The sequence below is a fragment of the Polyodon spathula genome, chromosome 1, assembly GCF_017654505.1.
Source record: "Polyodon spathula isolate WHYD16114869_AA chromosome 1, ASM1765450v1, whole genome shotgun sequence".
In the NCBI taxonomy this organism is placed as follows: domain Eukaryota; kingdom Metazoa; phylum Chordata; class Actinopteri; order Acipenseriformes; family Polyodontidae; genus Polyodon; species Polyodon spathula.
This window is the reverse complement of record NC_054534.1, coordinates 83,294,897-83,313,145: the sequence shown is the minus strand read 5'-3', so window position 1 is coordinate 83,313,145 and position 18,249 is coordinate 83,294,897. Positions and strand designations below refer to the sequence as shown.

Here is an 18,249-nt window from a genome sequence, read left to right as displayed (position 1 = left end):
TGTAGTTTTGTTCACATTGTTTTTGTATGTATTTGCAGAACATAAAATATGTTGCACACTATAGTCATTTAAAAACTGTTTTGTTTGCATATAGCAATATAATAAAAAAGACAATAAAGATACAGTACTAGTAAGTTTTTTTTTTTTTTTTTTAACCAAACAAACAGTGCTATTCATTGTCTGTGTTTATAATAATTTTGTGGGTGAACAAAGCTAAGAAAGCAGGTGACATGCTCTTTAAATGCTGTTAACATGTGCACACAAAAGGATGTGTGGGTGTTTTTAACATATATAATGTATACCAGAACTGGTGGTTCACCCTCCACTAACAAGTATTATTCAACTCTTAAAAGTACTTAAAGGAAAGAGCATTTCTGGGTATGTTCCACCTCAGTTTCAAATATCCATGAGCTAAAATTTTGAAGAAAAAAAGAAAAGAATGCACAGTTGGATCGATGATATAAACTATAGAAATAAACAGAGAACAGACAATGATATGTGATACCTGTGAACACTGCAGCTTTAAGAGGGAAAGTGAACACAGAGTTCATGTTTCAGGCTATTACAAGTCAGAAAGAAAACTTGATTACTGCCATTAAAGTCCCCACAGGAACCCTAAATAACACGAGTGCTCACTGCTGTGACTGTTCAATCAAACTCCAGATGAACAAACAGGATGTAAGAAAAGTGTTGAGTGTAGCATTGATCATTCAGAGTAGGACGTCAAATAGGTACCCTAACTGCAACTCGTGAAGCCCTTTTCTCAGAATATCCAGTTAAGAATATTACAGGAACATAAACCTAAGTGCACTTTGTTACCATTATATTTTTCACTGCAATTGCATTGCAAACATATATATTTTTTTATTCTGAACTGTCATTTTTATGCAACTTGTATAATGTACAATACATATAATACTATAGTTTGGTCTATATAATCAATTTAGCCAAAAGTCAAAACAATTTGACTGTTAAAAGGTTAATATTTAATGTGGAACACTAACACTATTTTAACTTTATTTACAAACTGTAACTATTGTTTAGTGTTTGTGATTATTTTTGTTTAAACCTTTAGTTTTGTGCTCTGTGAGCAAGTGTTTGTTTGTTTAAATATTTTATTTATTTTTGTGTTATTTAAAATGGCGCAAGGCGAGTCTTTTGCCCTGCAGTACTGCCTCTGTTTTGCTTCCTGTATTCTGGCCTAAGGTCACCACACACGTCCAGCCTGTCACAAAGTTGAATAATAATTATTATTATTTTTTTTTTTTTTTTTACCAGACAACACCAGTAGTATAACTGAATAAATACCAAATATTAAGACATTAACTTAAAGTGTACAATCTCTATATATTAGAAACATAAAGATACCTGACAGCCATATTAGTTCAAAGGTTACTGTTGTGGTCAGGAATACATTTAACCCTGCAAATATGAAGTCACTCCCTCAGATGGTCTCAGAGAAAATATAGAATACACTTCAGTACTGAATAGAAGGCCAACATCTCAAAGTGCTACTTCTGGAATCCTAAAAAGTCATATGACAACAAATGTGCAGTCATCTATAAAGGTGACAGGTTAAAGTGAAGAGTGACAGAGATTTTGCTAGAGGTTTTTTCATATGTGAAAATATGATTTTGTAAGGGAGCCATTACAACTGTTATGAGATATTAACAGTTGTAATGGCCCCCTTACATGGATGCTTAAATCATCAGATTAAAACTCACTAGCTACAGTGGATATAAAACTCATCAAATTATTCCAGTTCATTTTCGACTAAAATTAACTAGATGTGTCCCTTAAGGAGATTTCAATATTATGAGTTACTGTAGCTTGCAACAGGTTTGCTGGTTTACCATCTACATTGATGTAGTTAACTTCAAGATATTCGTGATCAGAGCTTTGGCTTGGAGTTGGTTGAGGAGTTGGGTTTTGGATCATTGGAGCCACTACTGCCTGGGGGATTTGCCTCTTCTGCTGATGTTTTCTTTCATTGACCAAAACTGGCTGGTCTGAGGAAGACAAACAAAATACATGAGTAGAGGTAATTTTGTTAAGTTTTAATGCCAGTAAATTGCCCTGGAAAATCCCAACATGACTATGAACATGAATGGATTTGAAAGAAAAGTTGCACAGTGGTCCTGATAGAATAGGATCGTGGTAATCAGCTTGCTACATTTCATCCTACACTGGCTGTATCCCTTTATGACTTGCATTATTTTTGCTTTATGGTGCTAATTGCAGTCATAGAAGAGCAGTCATATTAGAACATCCTCCTGAACATAACACTCAAATGGGAAAAAAAAAATTCTTACAAAAATAAACAAAAAGCTATGTTGTAAAAGAAGATGCAGCTTCTCAACACAGCTACTTTAAAGACAGATAGAAGCATAGGTTGTTTGTCACTTTCATCAGTAAATATCTTCAGCCATTTTGCTTGACACTGTCAAAGTAATTGAAGGGAACAAAATAGTTCAATAAATGTTCTCTGCAATAAACATCCATTCATTATATAGGTTTCTAATGTGCAGTTTTGAAGAAACACATGTTTAAGACCACACTTGGTTAAAGAAATGTCTGTTTGCAAGCAACGCTTTTAGATTTGCACTTCCTGGGTTCATTCACCTGGAGCGTGGAATTGTCCCCACCCCTTCTCTGGCTTTTCTTGTCAATAATCATTCAGCTACTACCCCTATTGACTGACATGCTTTCAGCCAATAACATGCTTCTACAATTAAGACATTTCTGTGTTAAAACATTAGTATTTAGGCTTCACTGGTTACATTTCTGAATGTGACATTTTTATGGTACCAAATACGGTATTTCAAATACTAAATACCATTTAACTTATTTAATATATAAATATTTCATATATATATATATATATCTATATATATATATATATATATATATATATTATATATATATATATATATATATATACACACACACACACACACACATACAGTACTGTGCAAAAGTTTTAGGCAGGTGTGAAAAAATGCTGTAAAGTAAGAATGCTTTCAAAAATAGACATGTTAATAGTTTATATTTATCAATTAACAAAATGCAAAGTGAGTGAACAGAAGAAAAATCTACATCAAATCAATATTTGGTGTGACCACCCTTTGCCTTCAAAACAGCATCAATTCTTCTAGGTACACTCGCATACAGTTTTTGAAGGAACTCGGCAGGTAGGTTGGAGAACTAACCACAGTTCTTCTGTGGATTTAGGCAGCCTCAGTTGCTTCTCTCTCTTCATGTAATCCCAGACAGACTCGATGATGTTGAGATCAGGGCTCTGTGGGGGCCATACCATCACTTCCAGGACTCCTTGTTCTTCTTTACGCTGAAGATAGTTCTTAATGACTTTCGCTGTATGTTTGGGGTCATTGTCATGCTGCAGAATAAATTTGGGGCCAATCAGATGCCTCCCTGATGGTATTGCATGATGGATAAGTATCTGCCTGTACTTCTCAGCATTGAGGAGACCATTAATTCTGACCAAATCCCCAACTCCATTTGTAGAAATGCAGCCCCAAACTTGCAAGGAACTTCCACCATGCTTCACTGTTGCCTGCAGACATTCATTTATGTACCGCTCTCCAGCCCTTCGGCGAACAAACTGCCTTCTGCTACAGCCAAATATTTCAAATTTTGCCTCATCAGTCCAGAGCACCTGCTGCCATTTTCTGCACCCCAATTCCTGTGTTTTCGTGCATAGTTGAGTCGCTTGGCCTTGTTTCCACGTTGGAGGTATGGCTTTTTGGCCGCAAGTCTTCCATGAAGGCCACTTCTGACCAGACTTCTCCGGACAGTAGATGGGTGTACCAGGGTCCCACTGGTTTCTGCCAATTCTGAGCTGATGGCATTGCTGGACATCTTCCGATTGCGAAGGGAAATAAGCATGATGTGTCTTTCATCTGCTGCAGTAAGTTTCTTTGGCCGACCACTGGGTCTATGGTCCTCAACGTTGCCCATTTCTTTGTGCTTCTTCAAAAGAGCTTGGACATCACAACTGGAAACCCCTGTCCGCCTTGAAATTTGTGCCTGGGAGAGACTTTGCTGATGCAGTATAACTACCTTGGTGTCTTGTTGCTGTGCTCAGTCTTGCCATGGTGTATGACTTTTGACAGTAAACTGTCTTCAGCAACCTCACCTTGTTAGCTGAGTTTGGCTGTTCCTCACCCAGTTTTATTCCTCCTACACAGCTGTTTCTGTTTCAGTTAATGATTGTGTTTCAACCTACATATTGAATTGATGATCACTAGCACCTGTTTGGTAAAATTGTTTAATCATACACCTGACTATATGCCTACAAAATCCTTGACTTTGTGCAATTGTACCTAGAAGAACTGATGCTGTTTTGAAGGCAAAGGGTGGTCACACCAAATATGGATTTGATTTAGATTTTTCTTCTTTTCACTCACTTTGCATTTAGTTAATTGATAAATATAATCTATTAACATGTTACAGCATTTTTTCACACCTGCCTAAAACTTTTGCACAGTACTATATGTATCTCTCTCTCTCTCTCTCTCTCTCTATATATATATATATATATATATATACACACACACACACACACACACAGTACCAGTCAAAAGTTTGAGTACACCTGCTTGAAACCAGGTTTTTCATGATTATCTGCGTTTTTAACTCTATAAACTTGTCTATAAACACCTAATATTTCATTATATGATAAGTGCACTTATATAAACCGATAATTATAAGTGAATTGTATTCAAAAATTGAATTTTTAAATGAAAATGTAAATCTTGTCAATTTCAATGAAATGGTCACCCAAAGCAAGGGGATTTCATTCTGAAGCCCAAGTCAGTTAAAAGTCTGAAATGTGTATAACACGGTGTTAGAAAACTGGCCCATATATAAAAGTGTCTTTGTTAGATGTTCTCTGAGTTAACTAGCATGTTACCTAATGAACCTTTTGTCACCAATTATTGTCAACAGGTGAGGGTCCATGATTACTATAAATATAGGTAGCATAGGCACAAGTTTGTCACTCCTGAATGTAAGGGAGCAGAAAATGGCAAAAAAAGCTCAGTTAAGCTAAGAAGACAGTCTGTAATTGCTTTAAGAAATGAAGGTCAATCTTTAAGACCAGTTACAAGAACTTTACAGGTGTCTGTAACTGCTGTGGCCAAGACCATCAAACGATTTGAAGAAACTGGCACTCATGAGGACCGAACAAGGTCAGGTAGGTCAAGGGTGACCTCAGAATCAGAGAACAAGTTCATTCGAGTCACAAGTCTGCGAAACCGGCGATTAACTGCCCCTGAAATACAAGCTCAGCTGAATGCTACTAGAAGTACAGATGTTTCAACATCAACTGTTCAGAGGAGATTCCGTGAAGCTGGCCTAACTGGAAGAATTGCTGCAAAGAAACCATTGTTAAGAGTGCAGAATAAGAGGAAGAGACTTGCCTGGGCCAAAAAACACAGAAACTGGACGTTTGAGGAGTGGAAAGTCGGTCTTATGGACCGATGAGTCAAAATTTGAAATATTTCAGTCCAACCACTGAGTATTTGTAAGAGAGGGTGAGCACATGAGTTCTGCATGTGTAGTTCCCACTATCAAGCATGGAGGAGGCAGTTGTTTAGTGTTTCATTTTGAGGAATCCAAGATTGAGACAATTTTCAATTTTCTTGAACATTGCTTTGATACTCATGTTTTGTTTACTGTAACATGTTTTCATTTTCAAGTATTTACAGAAACATATACGACATTAAATATTGTCAATTATGAAAAAAACTAGTTTCCAGTAAGTGTACTCAAACTTTTGACTGGTACTGTGTGTGTGTGTGTGTATATATATACAAAATGTGTTAGCTAACCTCTTCTACTGTGTTTTTTCATATTTTTGTTATTAATTTTGAAAACTTTAGGTGCATTTATCTACCAACCCTCAATGAGATTAAGCTTTCAAAAATCCAAAGAATGATTCATTAAATAAAATATTGTAATAGCATACCAATTCTGGTTGCATAAGTGTGTGGCTGGATGTAAGGTCTGAGATCTCCATTAGTCTCTTTTACAAAATGATCAGTAACGTCACAGAGGCTGCAAACAGTGACCTGTCAGAAAAAAATACTCCACTTTTAGCAAAAGAAACTGTGATTGTCAGACACATTTAGCATGCCAATTAACTACTTCCATCAAAGAACCCTGCTATGTAACACATAGGTCTATATACAGTATCTCCTACTGTCCCAATATATATTTAATAGGACTTGTACCCACAGTAATATTGTGTTTGTTAACAGTTTGCCCTGGTCCACAGCCTTGACACATAGTGTTGGAAGGTGTCTAGAGAGATGTAAATCAATTCAATCATGAATATTTCACATAAGTGTTGCAGAGGACAGTGCTGACTAATGTGTTGTTCATGTTCATCCCTAACATGGTCAATTGGGTTGAGATCCAGAGAGGGAGGTGGCCATGCTCCTGAAGACATTCACGCACAATTTTGGCACAGTGGATGCATGATTATGTAAATGTCCATCAAAAAAGAAAATGCATCAGGGGTCAGTTCACGTCCAGGCTGTGCAAAGAGGATGAACTTTGCTGGGGACCCCGAGTGCGGCGTCACATTGGCTCTGACGCTCCCGAGGTGGGGGATGGGAAACCGGCAAATATTTATTCTCCTCATCGCGCAACAGCGAACCCTACTGGCCAGACAATCAGCACATTTAGAGTGGTTAAAAAGCACGGCTGGTTTCTGTTCTCTGGGATTGGTAGCCCGCCCACCTCTGCTCTGGATTGCTTCGCGTAAAAGCGATTCTGGCTTTAGGCTTACTCACACGCCCTCAGAACATCTGTGCTGTGCAATCCAAATTGGGGGAAAATAAATCAAATAATAATTGGTCACTCAAAATATTTATTTATTTATTTATTTTTAAATAAAATGCATCATAGGAAATATTAAGTAAATAAATAAAAACATAAATAAATGGAACTTACAGGAGTATCAAGCGCTATGGAAAAGCCGTTCTCTACACACATCACTTTGTAATGCTTTATCGATGGTCCACTGTAATAAAATATTCAGGTCAATCATGGGGTATCCATCGTTCACATATTCACTTGGGAATGTTTTTTAAATGAAGCTCATGATGGCTCTGTATACATACTCTTTGAGCAGCTGCCTGACTGTTACTGCAAAACTCATCTTTTCACTGCCTGGTCTTAAGATCATGTTTCCAAACTCTGGGCATTCTGCCAGCATTTCCATGGCTTTGTTTCGAGATACGGAGTAGAAACACCTACAGCAACAAAGAATGACAACTGTTTAGTTGATACAAAAACTATTTAATATATGGTGAGTATAGCCACAAATGTTGAGAAAGATAAACACAATATTACAAAGAGGATCCTATTTTATACACAGGTGTAGTCCCTGTATGTTTTTCCCATCAATGTGATTTTGCAATCTTAAAATCCTGATCTGTCTCACTCTACCGTAAATATGAAACTGTGAGGAAGAATGTGCCGACCAGTTTTTAGTTACTGACATTCCCTTTAAAAATAACAAAGCGGGTGTCCATTTTCTGTGATTTTCTTTCTTCTTTTTTTTTATTTTTACATGTTTTCTCCCCAGTTTGGAATCGCCAGTGTGTTACTATTGATCCCAGTTCACCGCTGCAACACCCCGGCGACTTGGAAAACGGAGGTCGAAACACGCGTCCGCCGAAACGTGTTCCTGCCAAGCAGTCATTTTTCACACTGCGGATCCACAGAGAAGCCACCAGACCTATAGCGCCGGAGGACAACAGAGATCTGAATGGCTCCACTGTGGACCCGCAGGCTCCCTATCAGCCACAGGGGTCACTGGTGCACGGTGAACCATGGATTGCCCTGCCGACCTAAGCCCTCCCTACCCGGGCTGTACAATACAAGCAACACCACTTCAGACCTACTTTCAAGTAGAAATATTTTATAATATGCCTCTCAATATCACAACAGTCCTGGAATCTAAAAATCTACCCACTAATAGATAACATTGAATTTTTCTTGACCTTTTTATTATTGAATGTGTAAATAAAGGGGCAAGTTACATTAATTATTAAGAAGGAAGGTCACCCCAATAAATTATATGATTAGACTTCTCTCTGCTTTCTCCCACAACATCAATAAATTAATTAAACAAATTAACATGTTATCCATCAACTCCTTCACCAATCACTGGAACTACAGCATAGTATATATAGGTTGCTTACTGCGGAACATTTGTTACTGCATCATCAGAAGCCTCAGTCGGTCCTTGCTCTTTTACAGGCACGGGCTGTCTTGCTTGTCGTTCCTTTTCTTCTTTCAACACTTCCTTCAGTCTTAACAGTTGTCCAGGAAGCAGCTGAAGCTTGCTAGGAATTTCCAGCTGCAATAATAATGTATATGTACTAAGGCGGTCAAGCAATTAAAAAAAATGAATCGCGATTAATATTGCGATTTACATTTTTATCTTAGTTAATCTTGGTTTTAATCACATATTTAATTGATACAATTACTGCTTCCAACTCATTAACTTGTTTACTTACTGATGCTATTATTATTATTATTATTATTATTATTATTATTATTATTATTATTATTATTAAGTTCTTATTACCATGGTTTTGGACTTTATTATCTTCGAGATCAGCTGACCCCATATGCCCCTGGTCGTTCCCTGAGATCCGAAAATGCTAATCTTCTTGACAATCCCTAAAATTTATTTGAACTCTGTTGGAGCCATGGCATTTAGTTATTCTTGTCTTTGGAACTTGCTCCCGATTCATATTAGGAATGCAAGCACAATTGAATCTTTTAAAAACATATTTATTTGAGTCTGTTTATTTGTAGCTGGATTATATTTCAGACTCAGGCTTTTTTTTTATTTTTTTAATAATTCTTTTGTAAAGCACCCTGGAATGCTTGCATGAAGAGTGCTATGCAAGTGAAATTATTATTATTATTATTATTCAAAAAACAACCCACCATAAAACAACCTGTTGTCTTATTTCTATATTAATATTGTTGTCCCTTCTGTATAGTATTATACTTAATTACACAGAATTATGCTGGAAAACTCCAGCATTTGCTGTTAAATTGTTTTGACTAAATGCTAAAGCACAATGGACTCAGTTTATTACTCACCTTAATGCATTTCAGATTATACTGTGTACACACACACACACACACACACATATATATATATATATATATATATATATATATATATATATATATATATATAATATATATATATATATATATATAAAATTATAGTAGTCATTAGACAGATCATAGGCATTGCTCTCTGTTTCTTGTGCTGGCTTGCTGGCATATTATAGAACACTTTCTTTGACAAATCCATAAATGTTTTATATCAATCTGTAATCAATCTGTAGGTATGAGCAATCATATGTATATATATATTTATATAATGTATATATATTATATATATATATATATATATATATATATATATATATATATATATATATATATATATATATATATATATGGCGACATTGGCGACATTGTTAGGTTGAGATGAATTGTTAGGTTTTCAGATCCTGTTGTAGTGTTAGCGAGTGGTACATCGTCACACTGTGTTACACATACCAAAACTTGCCCCATATAATGTCAGAAAGTGGTACGCTATCACATTGAAAGTTGTGTGCTGTCAGATATTGGTACACGTACAATCAATTGTGATCTGATCTGTGTTTTCCTATTGTCGAACAGGGGCACATTTACCATTAATTATACTTTTTTTTTTTTTTTGCTGCAAACTTAAACTGGATATAGACAATCAATTTCTCTAAAAAGAAAAAAACAATTCACAAGAAGTCCACTGCAAAGTTGTACAAGAAAAAAAATAAATACATAGAAGACCCAATGTATTGCATATGATACATATTTGCATATTAATTTCTAAATGGTGGAAAAATATGATAAGTTAAAAGTAAAATGATGTAAAAGACCGAAAACAGCCCACCATACCAGGGCGCTTCCCTGCTTTCTTAGCGGCAGTTGTTTAGGCATGAGTGAGCAAGCGCAGTGCACTTAGTACCACTTTTTATAGCATACCTGAAAATAACACTACACCTGTAAAGTATAGACTGTCAGCATTAACATATGTTATAAACATTTTTATTCACTGATATGTAAATATATAGGTATGTATTAAAAAAAAAAGTACCTGCAATAGGAGTTGAATTTCACTAATGAGAATAACATTCTGTATAAAACAGATGATGTTACGTTTTGTTTGATTATTTTGTTACATCGCATATCACTGCCTCACATCAGCGGTGAGAGAAAGAGACACTTATTGCAAAGCTGTATTTTTTTGTTTGTTTTTGGAAACATGTCCCCACCCCTCTGTTACCAGGGGAAGTCAGGAAAACCAGTGTAAAAAAATATAAGCTTAAAAAAAGTAAACGTCAAGAAATATAAAAATATTTAATACAACTTTCTGTGGTATATTTATACTTAAGCAGCGAGACGAATTAATCTGAGAAGTTTGGTTTGATTTTCTGCAATGACAGGCTTCTGCTGTCTGAAACGCAGTAATGGTAGGTCCAAAACAGGTTGTTTTGCATCTAAACAGACAATTATTCAGCTTGGTAACAGGCAGAAATGGAATCTAGACATACTAAGGAACAAAATTATACTAAAAAACCTGTCTGACAGTGGGTGAAGCCAACTCAAAAACTAAGGGCTTTCTGAGTTATGACTCATGGACTATAACTTTCTATGCAAGTGCCGAGTGCACTCAGTGCTGCATTTTCATAGGAAATGTACTTCACTTGTTAACAGGATTATGCAAATATCATCTATGCAATTCATTAGAATGCACTGTACTTGTATAATTCTTAAACCTTAAACCACATTAATGTAGTTTTTTCTTCATTTTACAGAATATATAGGCACTGACTATCACAACACTTAAACACTGCTCTTACAACTAAATGTATTACCTCTGCAACAAGAATTAGGCCTCCATCTGTGCCTCTCAATCAAATTCTATGTAGCACAGACTCAATGTGGGCTTAGGAGCCCCAATACCTGCTGCACATGAAGTGATCTTATACTGGGCAGTCAAAGTAAATCTAATGTCTGCAGAAACGCTACAGAACTGAGCGGTCCCAGCTGCCAACTGGCATGATGTCACAGCGCATCCTCCATCTTAGTAAAGGCAGGATTTGCACAGTATGAATAAATCTTAGGGAACAAAATGTTTTCAGACAGAAAAATAAACCTTTAGAAAATCCTATACCTTTAAAAAAAAAAATAAAAACAAACTCTGCCCATTTCTTCCCTCCATAATACAGAGCAGAAATGTACAACCTCTAGAACTGGAGGGAAAACCTCTGACCTGGCAACACTGACTGCACTCATTGCACTGCAGGCGCTCGAGTACTGTGTATTAAAATGATGCCGCAGTGAATGAATTGTGGAATGAATTGTGAAATGCTAAGAGGGTCAAGACAGAGGACTGCGATTAACAGACAGCCCTTATATGTACAGGTAGGTGTTACATTAGCTTTTCAAGCAGTACAGGAACATGTGACAATGTCACAGTACAGGCATGTGACATTGTTGACATGTCTGGGCAAGGAGCATAACATATTGAATTTTAAAAGGTTCTCCAGGAGTCAATAATCTAAAGGAATTTACACAGAACCTCTGCTGATCGCTTCTAGGCAACCTTGCAATATGAAAAAAAATAATAATAACAATCTAAGATGCAAAGCCATGTACTTCAAAAAACACCTTTCCCCTCACCACACACCAACAAAACAAACACAGTTAAATTATAACCACAACACTATAACAACACACTTAGTGTAAATTAATAGTTATTTTCCAGATCAAAGGTTTTACTGATCTGTAAGAGGAACTTACTTAAACCTCAGTTTTCACTTCTCACCTAAATAAATGGTCTTTGTGGACTCAAAATATATACACATTTGTGTGATTTAAAATAAAAACAGAATGCAGTACATACTGTATACCAAAACCACATCTATAAAACAAACCTTAGCCACTGTAAGAATAAACCCTTTCCATTCCTCTCCAGAATCAGGATTTTCAATCTGAAATGGAAATAAAAAAGATAGACATAAGATGCCATTGTTTGTAATACTAAATACCAGATTTGTTGTGCTTTTGCAATGTGATATTGTGTAATATGATATTTTGTAACAACTATAAAAGTCGCCCTGGACAAGGTTGTCTGCTAAGAAAGAAAGAAAGAAATAAATAATAATAATAATAATAATAATAATAATAATAATAATAATAATAATAATAATAAATAACTTGCAGTTAGACTAATAATTTAAAGCACCATTAGGCCTATCCGTTGTAAGGGTTATCTGGAAGAGAACTCTCACTTGTCCAGGTAGCGTTTTAAAAAATGCACTCACACAAAGGGCATTTTAGAATTACAGAGCAAAGATGCAAATATTATACTACAAACATAAGGTCTATTTACTGTGCATAAACCTTTTGGGTCCCATATCACTCAACAAGAACCCTAACCCTAAGTAAACAGTTGTGTGTAAATATAGGACCTACATCTCAGACTGTGGCTATTCTAGAGCATCGGATACAGCGAGGCACCATGAGGGCCCCAATTTAATTATGGAGAGGTTCTACAGTGTTTCTCTTCTACAGTATTTTCACTCAAAACTTAAAGTGGAAAAAACCACACACAGACACAATTGCTACAATTTAATGAATTCTGAATGCCTTGAATCTCCCTAACTTTAACCTTGACACATTTAAAAATATATAAACAGCAATAAAGTATTGAGTAAAATAAATGTATAAATAACATTAAAAAATACTTTAATGCTGAAAGTAAATGCTGGGTGAGATTGCTGACTATGCCTAGAGAAGTACAAGAAATAAGAACACTATCAACATAAATTCATGATTTAAAATGATCGTCAACCATATTTTCCTCTTACCAAACTACAAATCTAATATATTGTGAAAGAACGGAATGGACCACAAATTATTTTCTATATGCATCATATCATATTGTAGCGCTGTCTTCGTGTCTGCAAGTGAAACAGGACTCGGGGAGACCAGATTCCAAACTTGCAGATTATTCGAATCCCTGTTTGGGCTGGGTTCACACCAAAATAATAAAACTCTCTCTGTCGTTGTCTCACTCTCCCTCAGTTGCTCTTTTACTCACTCTCACTTTCTTCTACCCACTCTCACACTGTTTCTTCTTCACCGCACACTCCAGACTTCCTTCGGGGTTCTTGCTGCTTCACGGGTCAGGCCCTCACTTTCAGCCTCTCATTCTGTCCCTCACCATCACTCAGCAACCATTCACTCTCAAGTCTGTGCGCCTTCTCCCGCTCGTTGCTCGATATATATACAGTTGTAGTCAAAAGTTTACATACCCCAATGGAAATTTATAATTTCTAGAAATTTTCTCAAACAGATTTCCAATAAATCTTTTGCAGCAATAGTTTTGCTTTTGTGGATGAGGAAAAAGATGAAATAGGAAATAGATCTCTACAATTATTTATTTCAGCATTTTTTTTATTTTTATTTTTTTTTTGCAAAAAAATGTTGTGATATCGCAAACAAGTATTTTCATTTTAAAACATGACATCTACACTAGTGGAAAACATGGATCGAGAATTGATTAGCAGTTTGCTACGCATGTGGACTGGCAGAGCTATACTGGTGTTTTTTTTCTGAAAAGAGACTAATATTGCAGATAGCAGACTGTTTGGTTCAAATTGCATGTACTGCTTACAATTGATAGAGACGTTGCGTCTACAAGTTTCTTGCCCAACATTGAATGCAAGCTAACGAGATAACAATGCTGTGGACTAGAAGGGAACAGGCTCTAAAGACTTCAGAGAGATCAAAAGAGATAATCCCACTGGCATCAAAGGGGGTCGCAAGGAGATAACAAAAGGCAGATGTATGGACCTTTTGTCTCCAGGAGTGTGAAGAATGCACTGAGTTCAGAGGTTGTCACACTAGACTACTCACACAATAAATTAAATTACCTTGACCATTGGTTAAGTGTCAGAGAAAGGGGAGGTGGACCATCTATACAGAAGGGTATTTAATGTCATGCAAACATTGTAATGTTGAGTATTCTGTTTGTCCTGTACCTGGGACCAGACTCCCTGCATATTTCAATAAACCTGGCAACTGATTGAAGAAAAGGACTCTGTGCATTTTCTTGAATCTACTTAATTACCATCATTTTTTGTAAGTTACTTCAACTAGGTATAGAAAAGTTCTCACTTCCTGGATCATTTTACCTCGGCAACGTCTTCAGTTCAAAGCATCTTACTCACCACTAACCATGTTGACCATGTGAAGCAGCTGGTTTGTTCTTTTGTACCATGTGTAATACCAGATATTTAATAAAGACAACACAGGTTTGCTATCAGAACTACACAACTAGTTACAATTACTTTAAAGTATTACAGATGGCTGAAGATTAATTAAAAAGCACTGACCTTCAGTCGAACTTCCTCATTCAGCAGTGTAAGAGTAAACTCTGCAGAGATACACTTCTCTTTCAGATTCCAAGTATCCAGTGACTTCAGGTTCTGTAACTCAAGCTTTTCAGTATACTGTAGAAGGATTTAAAGGAAAAAAAACATTTTTATTATAAATCTGTCTGAACATTCAACATGTTTCATTCAAAAAGAATGCTTGAAGCTATCAAGAGAATTAAGAATGTATCTTACCGTGGCGTTTTTCTCATCTGAATACAGGAAAATTGTGGACCCTCTGAGCTCTGCAAAATATCTCTTGAAATCCTGTAGAAAATACAATCCAAACAGTTAAAAGCAAAAGAAGCAAATTAAAAAGTGCAACTTGCTGTGGATATGAAATATCAGTTATCTTACCCAATGCATTCTTCTTCTTTAGAGTCCCTTTGTTTATCATTTTCTGTTTCACCATGGTGACTATAACTCAAAAAAGTAAAAGCACCTTGGTGGCTCTCAATGTCTCATCTCTGTGTACAGCTGATACAGACCATTAACTTGCTCTAGTGGGTGTAAGAAATGCAGTTCGTAAGTAAAGAAAAAAACACAAAAGGGCAGTGGCTGCTTTGGGGTTAATAGTACATTCTGGTGTACAAGCTGTACTTAAAGATGAGGCCATAGGGGTGCTATAACCTTCTGAGCTGTAATGGCTGCAACAGAAAATGATGTATAGTGATTCTAAACAGCAAGCGGGAATCATTCATTAAGGTAACTTATTTCAGACCCATACAAAAACGCTCTCTACCAAACTGCTGAAAATGTGCCTTTTCACATGGGTATAATTTTTAAAGAAAACATTGTGTACCATGTCACTATATTGTGATATGTTTTAAAATGAAGTAACTGATTCATTACCATTATTGAGTGCTAGCCAAAACCATCAATTTACATGCCATGATACTGTCGCAGTGTGGCAACGTCAAAATTTTGTAGCTTTCGGTTCGAGTCCAGGCTATTCCTTTGACGATAATTGGCTATGCGCCGCCCGGGGGGGACGGAGGGTTAGGTCAGCCAGGGTGTTCTCGGTTTACCGTGCACCAGCGACCCATGCAGTCTGGTTGGGCGCCTGCGGGCTCTGACACTGTAGCTCTGGGTGGCTGCACGGTGAGTCTTCAGTGTGAAAAAAAGCGGTCGGCTGACGGCACACGCTTCAGAGGAAAGCTTGTGTTCGTTTTCGCCGCTCCCGAGTCGACGAAGGGTTGGCAGCGGTGAGCTGAGCTAAAGAAAATAATTGGACCCTACTAAATTGGGGAGAAAAAAAAAAAAAACTAATTGGCAACTACTAAATTTAAAATAAATAAATAAATAAAAATAATTTGAAATTCTGTTTTTTTCTGACTGCCATTTAATCAGTTGCACTTCACTAGTCCTGCCACTAGGCGACAAAAGAGCGGAAAATGCATTAATCAAAACAGCAGGGCACGCTGAGGACTTAAAGGCTGAGCTTTAAAGACAATCGTGTGTTTTCTCAGAGTGCAGCTAAATTGTACATGGTTTAGAGTTATGTTCTTCTGTCAATTGATTGTTTACCCTTGTTCAAATGGAAGGAGTTATAGTTACTGAACTAAACTTAATATAGTAGGCTATATAAAAGTGCTCAAGTATAAATACCCCACAAAACAAGAGCAAGAGTCTGAAATGATCTGCAGTGTCCCTATTAATGTAAATATGCATTTTATACTATCGGTACAGTACTTGTACACTTCCAACTATAACGATTAATTACTCTATAGCAAACTACCATACAGTCCTATTAATTCTGTAGTTGTTAACATATGCAGGAAAAGTGGAACAAATTAAGTTGTTGAACTTAATTCACTGAAGTCCAAAGATAGTTGAAAGCACAACAGTTAATCGTTTAAGAGGACACAGATCTTGCTATGTAATCCGAATGTGGAAAATCAGTGTCGCACTGTACACGTCACGTGCATTCGTCATAACTTCTGTTTTATGAAGATACAGTTGGTCAGCGATTTATTTTTATTCTAGTTTAGCCAGGATGCATTTAATGTGTCCATTGCCTCTTGGGCAGATCAGGGGAAAAAAAAAAAAAAAAAAAAAAAAAGCAAGGTACTAGAGGCTGCTGAAATGTAAATGTACCGCATGTCACAGATAATAAAGCTTATCTATGATTTACAAGAAGTAAAAATGTAGACAAATAACTGTAGTTTTTATGACTTGTCTTTGTTGATTTGTGTAATTTCAAGCTAACTTACAATCACTTGTTATACACATATGGGTCTATTACTATTCTAAACAGTGGCGGATCTTCATACAGTCACCATAGAATTTATAAACCTGATTTTTGCATCTCATTTCACAGGAATTATTACAGTAATATTAATACGTGGGTCAATAAATCCCAGCTGGATTAATATTTAGAGTGGCAGCGTTTAGACTGTTTATATCATTACAATGGATCCAAGCTGATGTGAATCTGTCGCTTTTCTTGCTTTATTGTACAATCTGGCAAGCAGCCAAATATAACAATTGGCACATGAAAGGAGAGGTCATAGGAAAGACAGTTCTTTTAAAACACCCAGTTAAAGATTAACCCTCTTGTTTGCTTAGCGAACATGGAGAACCTGATAAAAGTTTACCATAGGAAAAGCACAGCAAAGCCTATTAAACTATGACAAATGCACAAAAAAAAAAAAGACACCGATAAACTAAGTAGAAATCAAATATTCCAACCATCTATTTTACATAGTTATGTGCAGAACCAATCAGCTTGTTGTATAAGAGCAGGTCTATCCCTTGCACAGACGGCTCTGGACTCGCACAGGGGAACAGCTAAAGATTGTTTTGATGTAGTATCTAGGAAATCACTTATCTAGTTATATTTCATTTTTATAACAATAATGTATGTTCACTATTAATATACAGCAATGCATATAATATTACAATTACAAATAGATTATAAAAATGTCCTACGATAAAAGCCTTGCAAAGTTAAAACATACAGATCTATGGTCATGTTAAAAGAACAGAAACATAAATATAAATATGGTACTAAACAATAAACTATACAGCAAGAGATTAAAACAATTACAAAATACATTTTTCGATGAAGTTACCTTTTCTCCTGTATGTTTTTTCAACACAAAGCCATCACAATATAATGGTAAACCCGTGATTTTCCCTCGTTCTTTACTGATAAATCTCGGAGTGGGTTTTGGCGCAGCCATCTCAAATATGATTCCGTTAAAAAAAAAAAAAAAAAAAAAAAAAAAAAAAATAATGAGAAGCTAGTCAGTTATAAAATCATCCGAGTTATTCACGATCAATTGAAGGTTGAAATCAATTCAACATAACGCTACATCCAGAACAGCAGTGACTGAAGTAAAGTGAGTGTTCAGTTTAGACTGCAGAAATGAGGAAGTGCTACTCTTATGGAGACCAGGGGAAGCCCCATAAAAGTTACTTGTAGAATTGGACCTTAACCTTTCCCATTGCCAGAGATTGTCCTAGCTGTTTGATAATGCCGTTCACTGATTTATGACAGTTTAGTGTGGATTACACATATTCTGGAAAGAGCAATCTGTATTAGTCATAGGAATGTAAATAAAAACAAAAATCCTACTTCTGTTATATGAACAGCTGTCTAAGTGGTTATCTTGGTTCCAGTTTTTAACAATGCACTTTAAATAATGGGTCTTAATTCTTTATTGTTGAATACTTTCACTGTAGAAATTAAGACACG

At 36.1% G+C, this 18,249-nt stretch overlaps 1 protein-coding gene across 2 annotated transcripts; it reads right to left on the bottom strand.

Moving 5' to 3' along the window:
• Positions 1-1,693: 1,693 nt before the first annotated feature.
• Positions 1,694-17,775, bottom strand: LOC121323384 (signal-transducing adaptor protein 1-like). 2 transcript variants are annotated; one of them, XM_041264422.1, is made up of 9 exons: positions 17,624-17,775; positions 14,745-14,816; positions 14,511-14,627; positions 12,045-12,101; positions 8,235-8,392; positions 7,149-7,280; positions 6,979-7,048; positions 5,990-6,092; positions 1,694-2,009 (listed from the first exon to the last, which is right to left on the bottom strand). In XM_041264422.1, the coding sequence occupies exons 1-9, from the start codon at positions 17,732-17,734 to the stop codon at positions 1,780-1,782; spliced, it is 1,050 nt and encodes a 349-aa protein (XP_041120356.1). In that variant the 5' UTR covers positions 17,735-17,775; the 3' UTR covers positions 1,694-1,779. The 2 variants fall into 2 exon arrangements, with proteins under 2 accessions (XP_041120356.1, XP_041120365.1); XM_041264431.1 differs by lacking the exon at positions 17,624-17,775 and adding an exon at positions 14,907-15,056.
• Positions 17,776-18,249: the final 474 nt, after the last annotated feature.

Bases quoted from the DNA above. Each gene is read 5' to 3' on its own strand.
- LOC121323384 (XM_041264422.1), bottom strand. From the start codon at position 17,734: ATGGCTGCGCCAAAACCCACTCCGAGATTTATCAGTAAAGAACGAGGG. The intron at 7,049-7,148 runs GTATGTATACAG...ATTTTATTACAG, and splicing joins GTCAGGCAGCTGCTCAAAGA to TGGACCATCGATAAAGCATT. The intron at 6,093-6,978 runs GTAAGTTCCATT...TTTTTCTGACAG, and splicing joins CCATAGCGCTTGATACTCCT to GTCACTGTTTGCAGCCTCTG.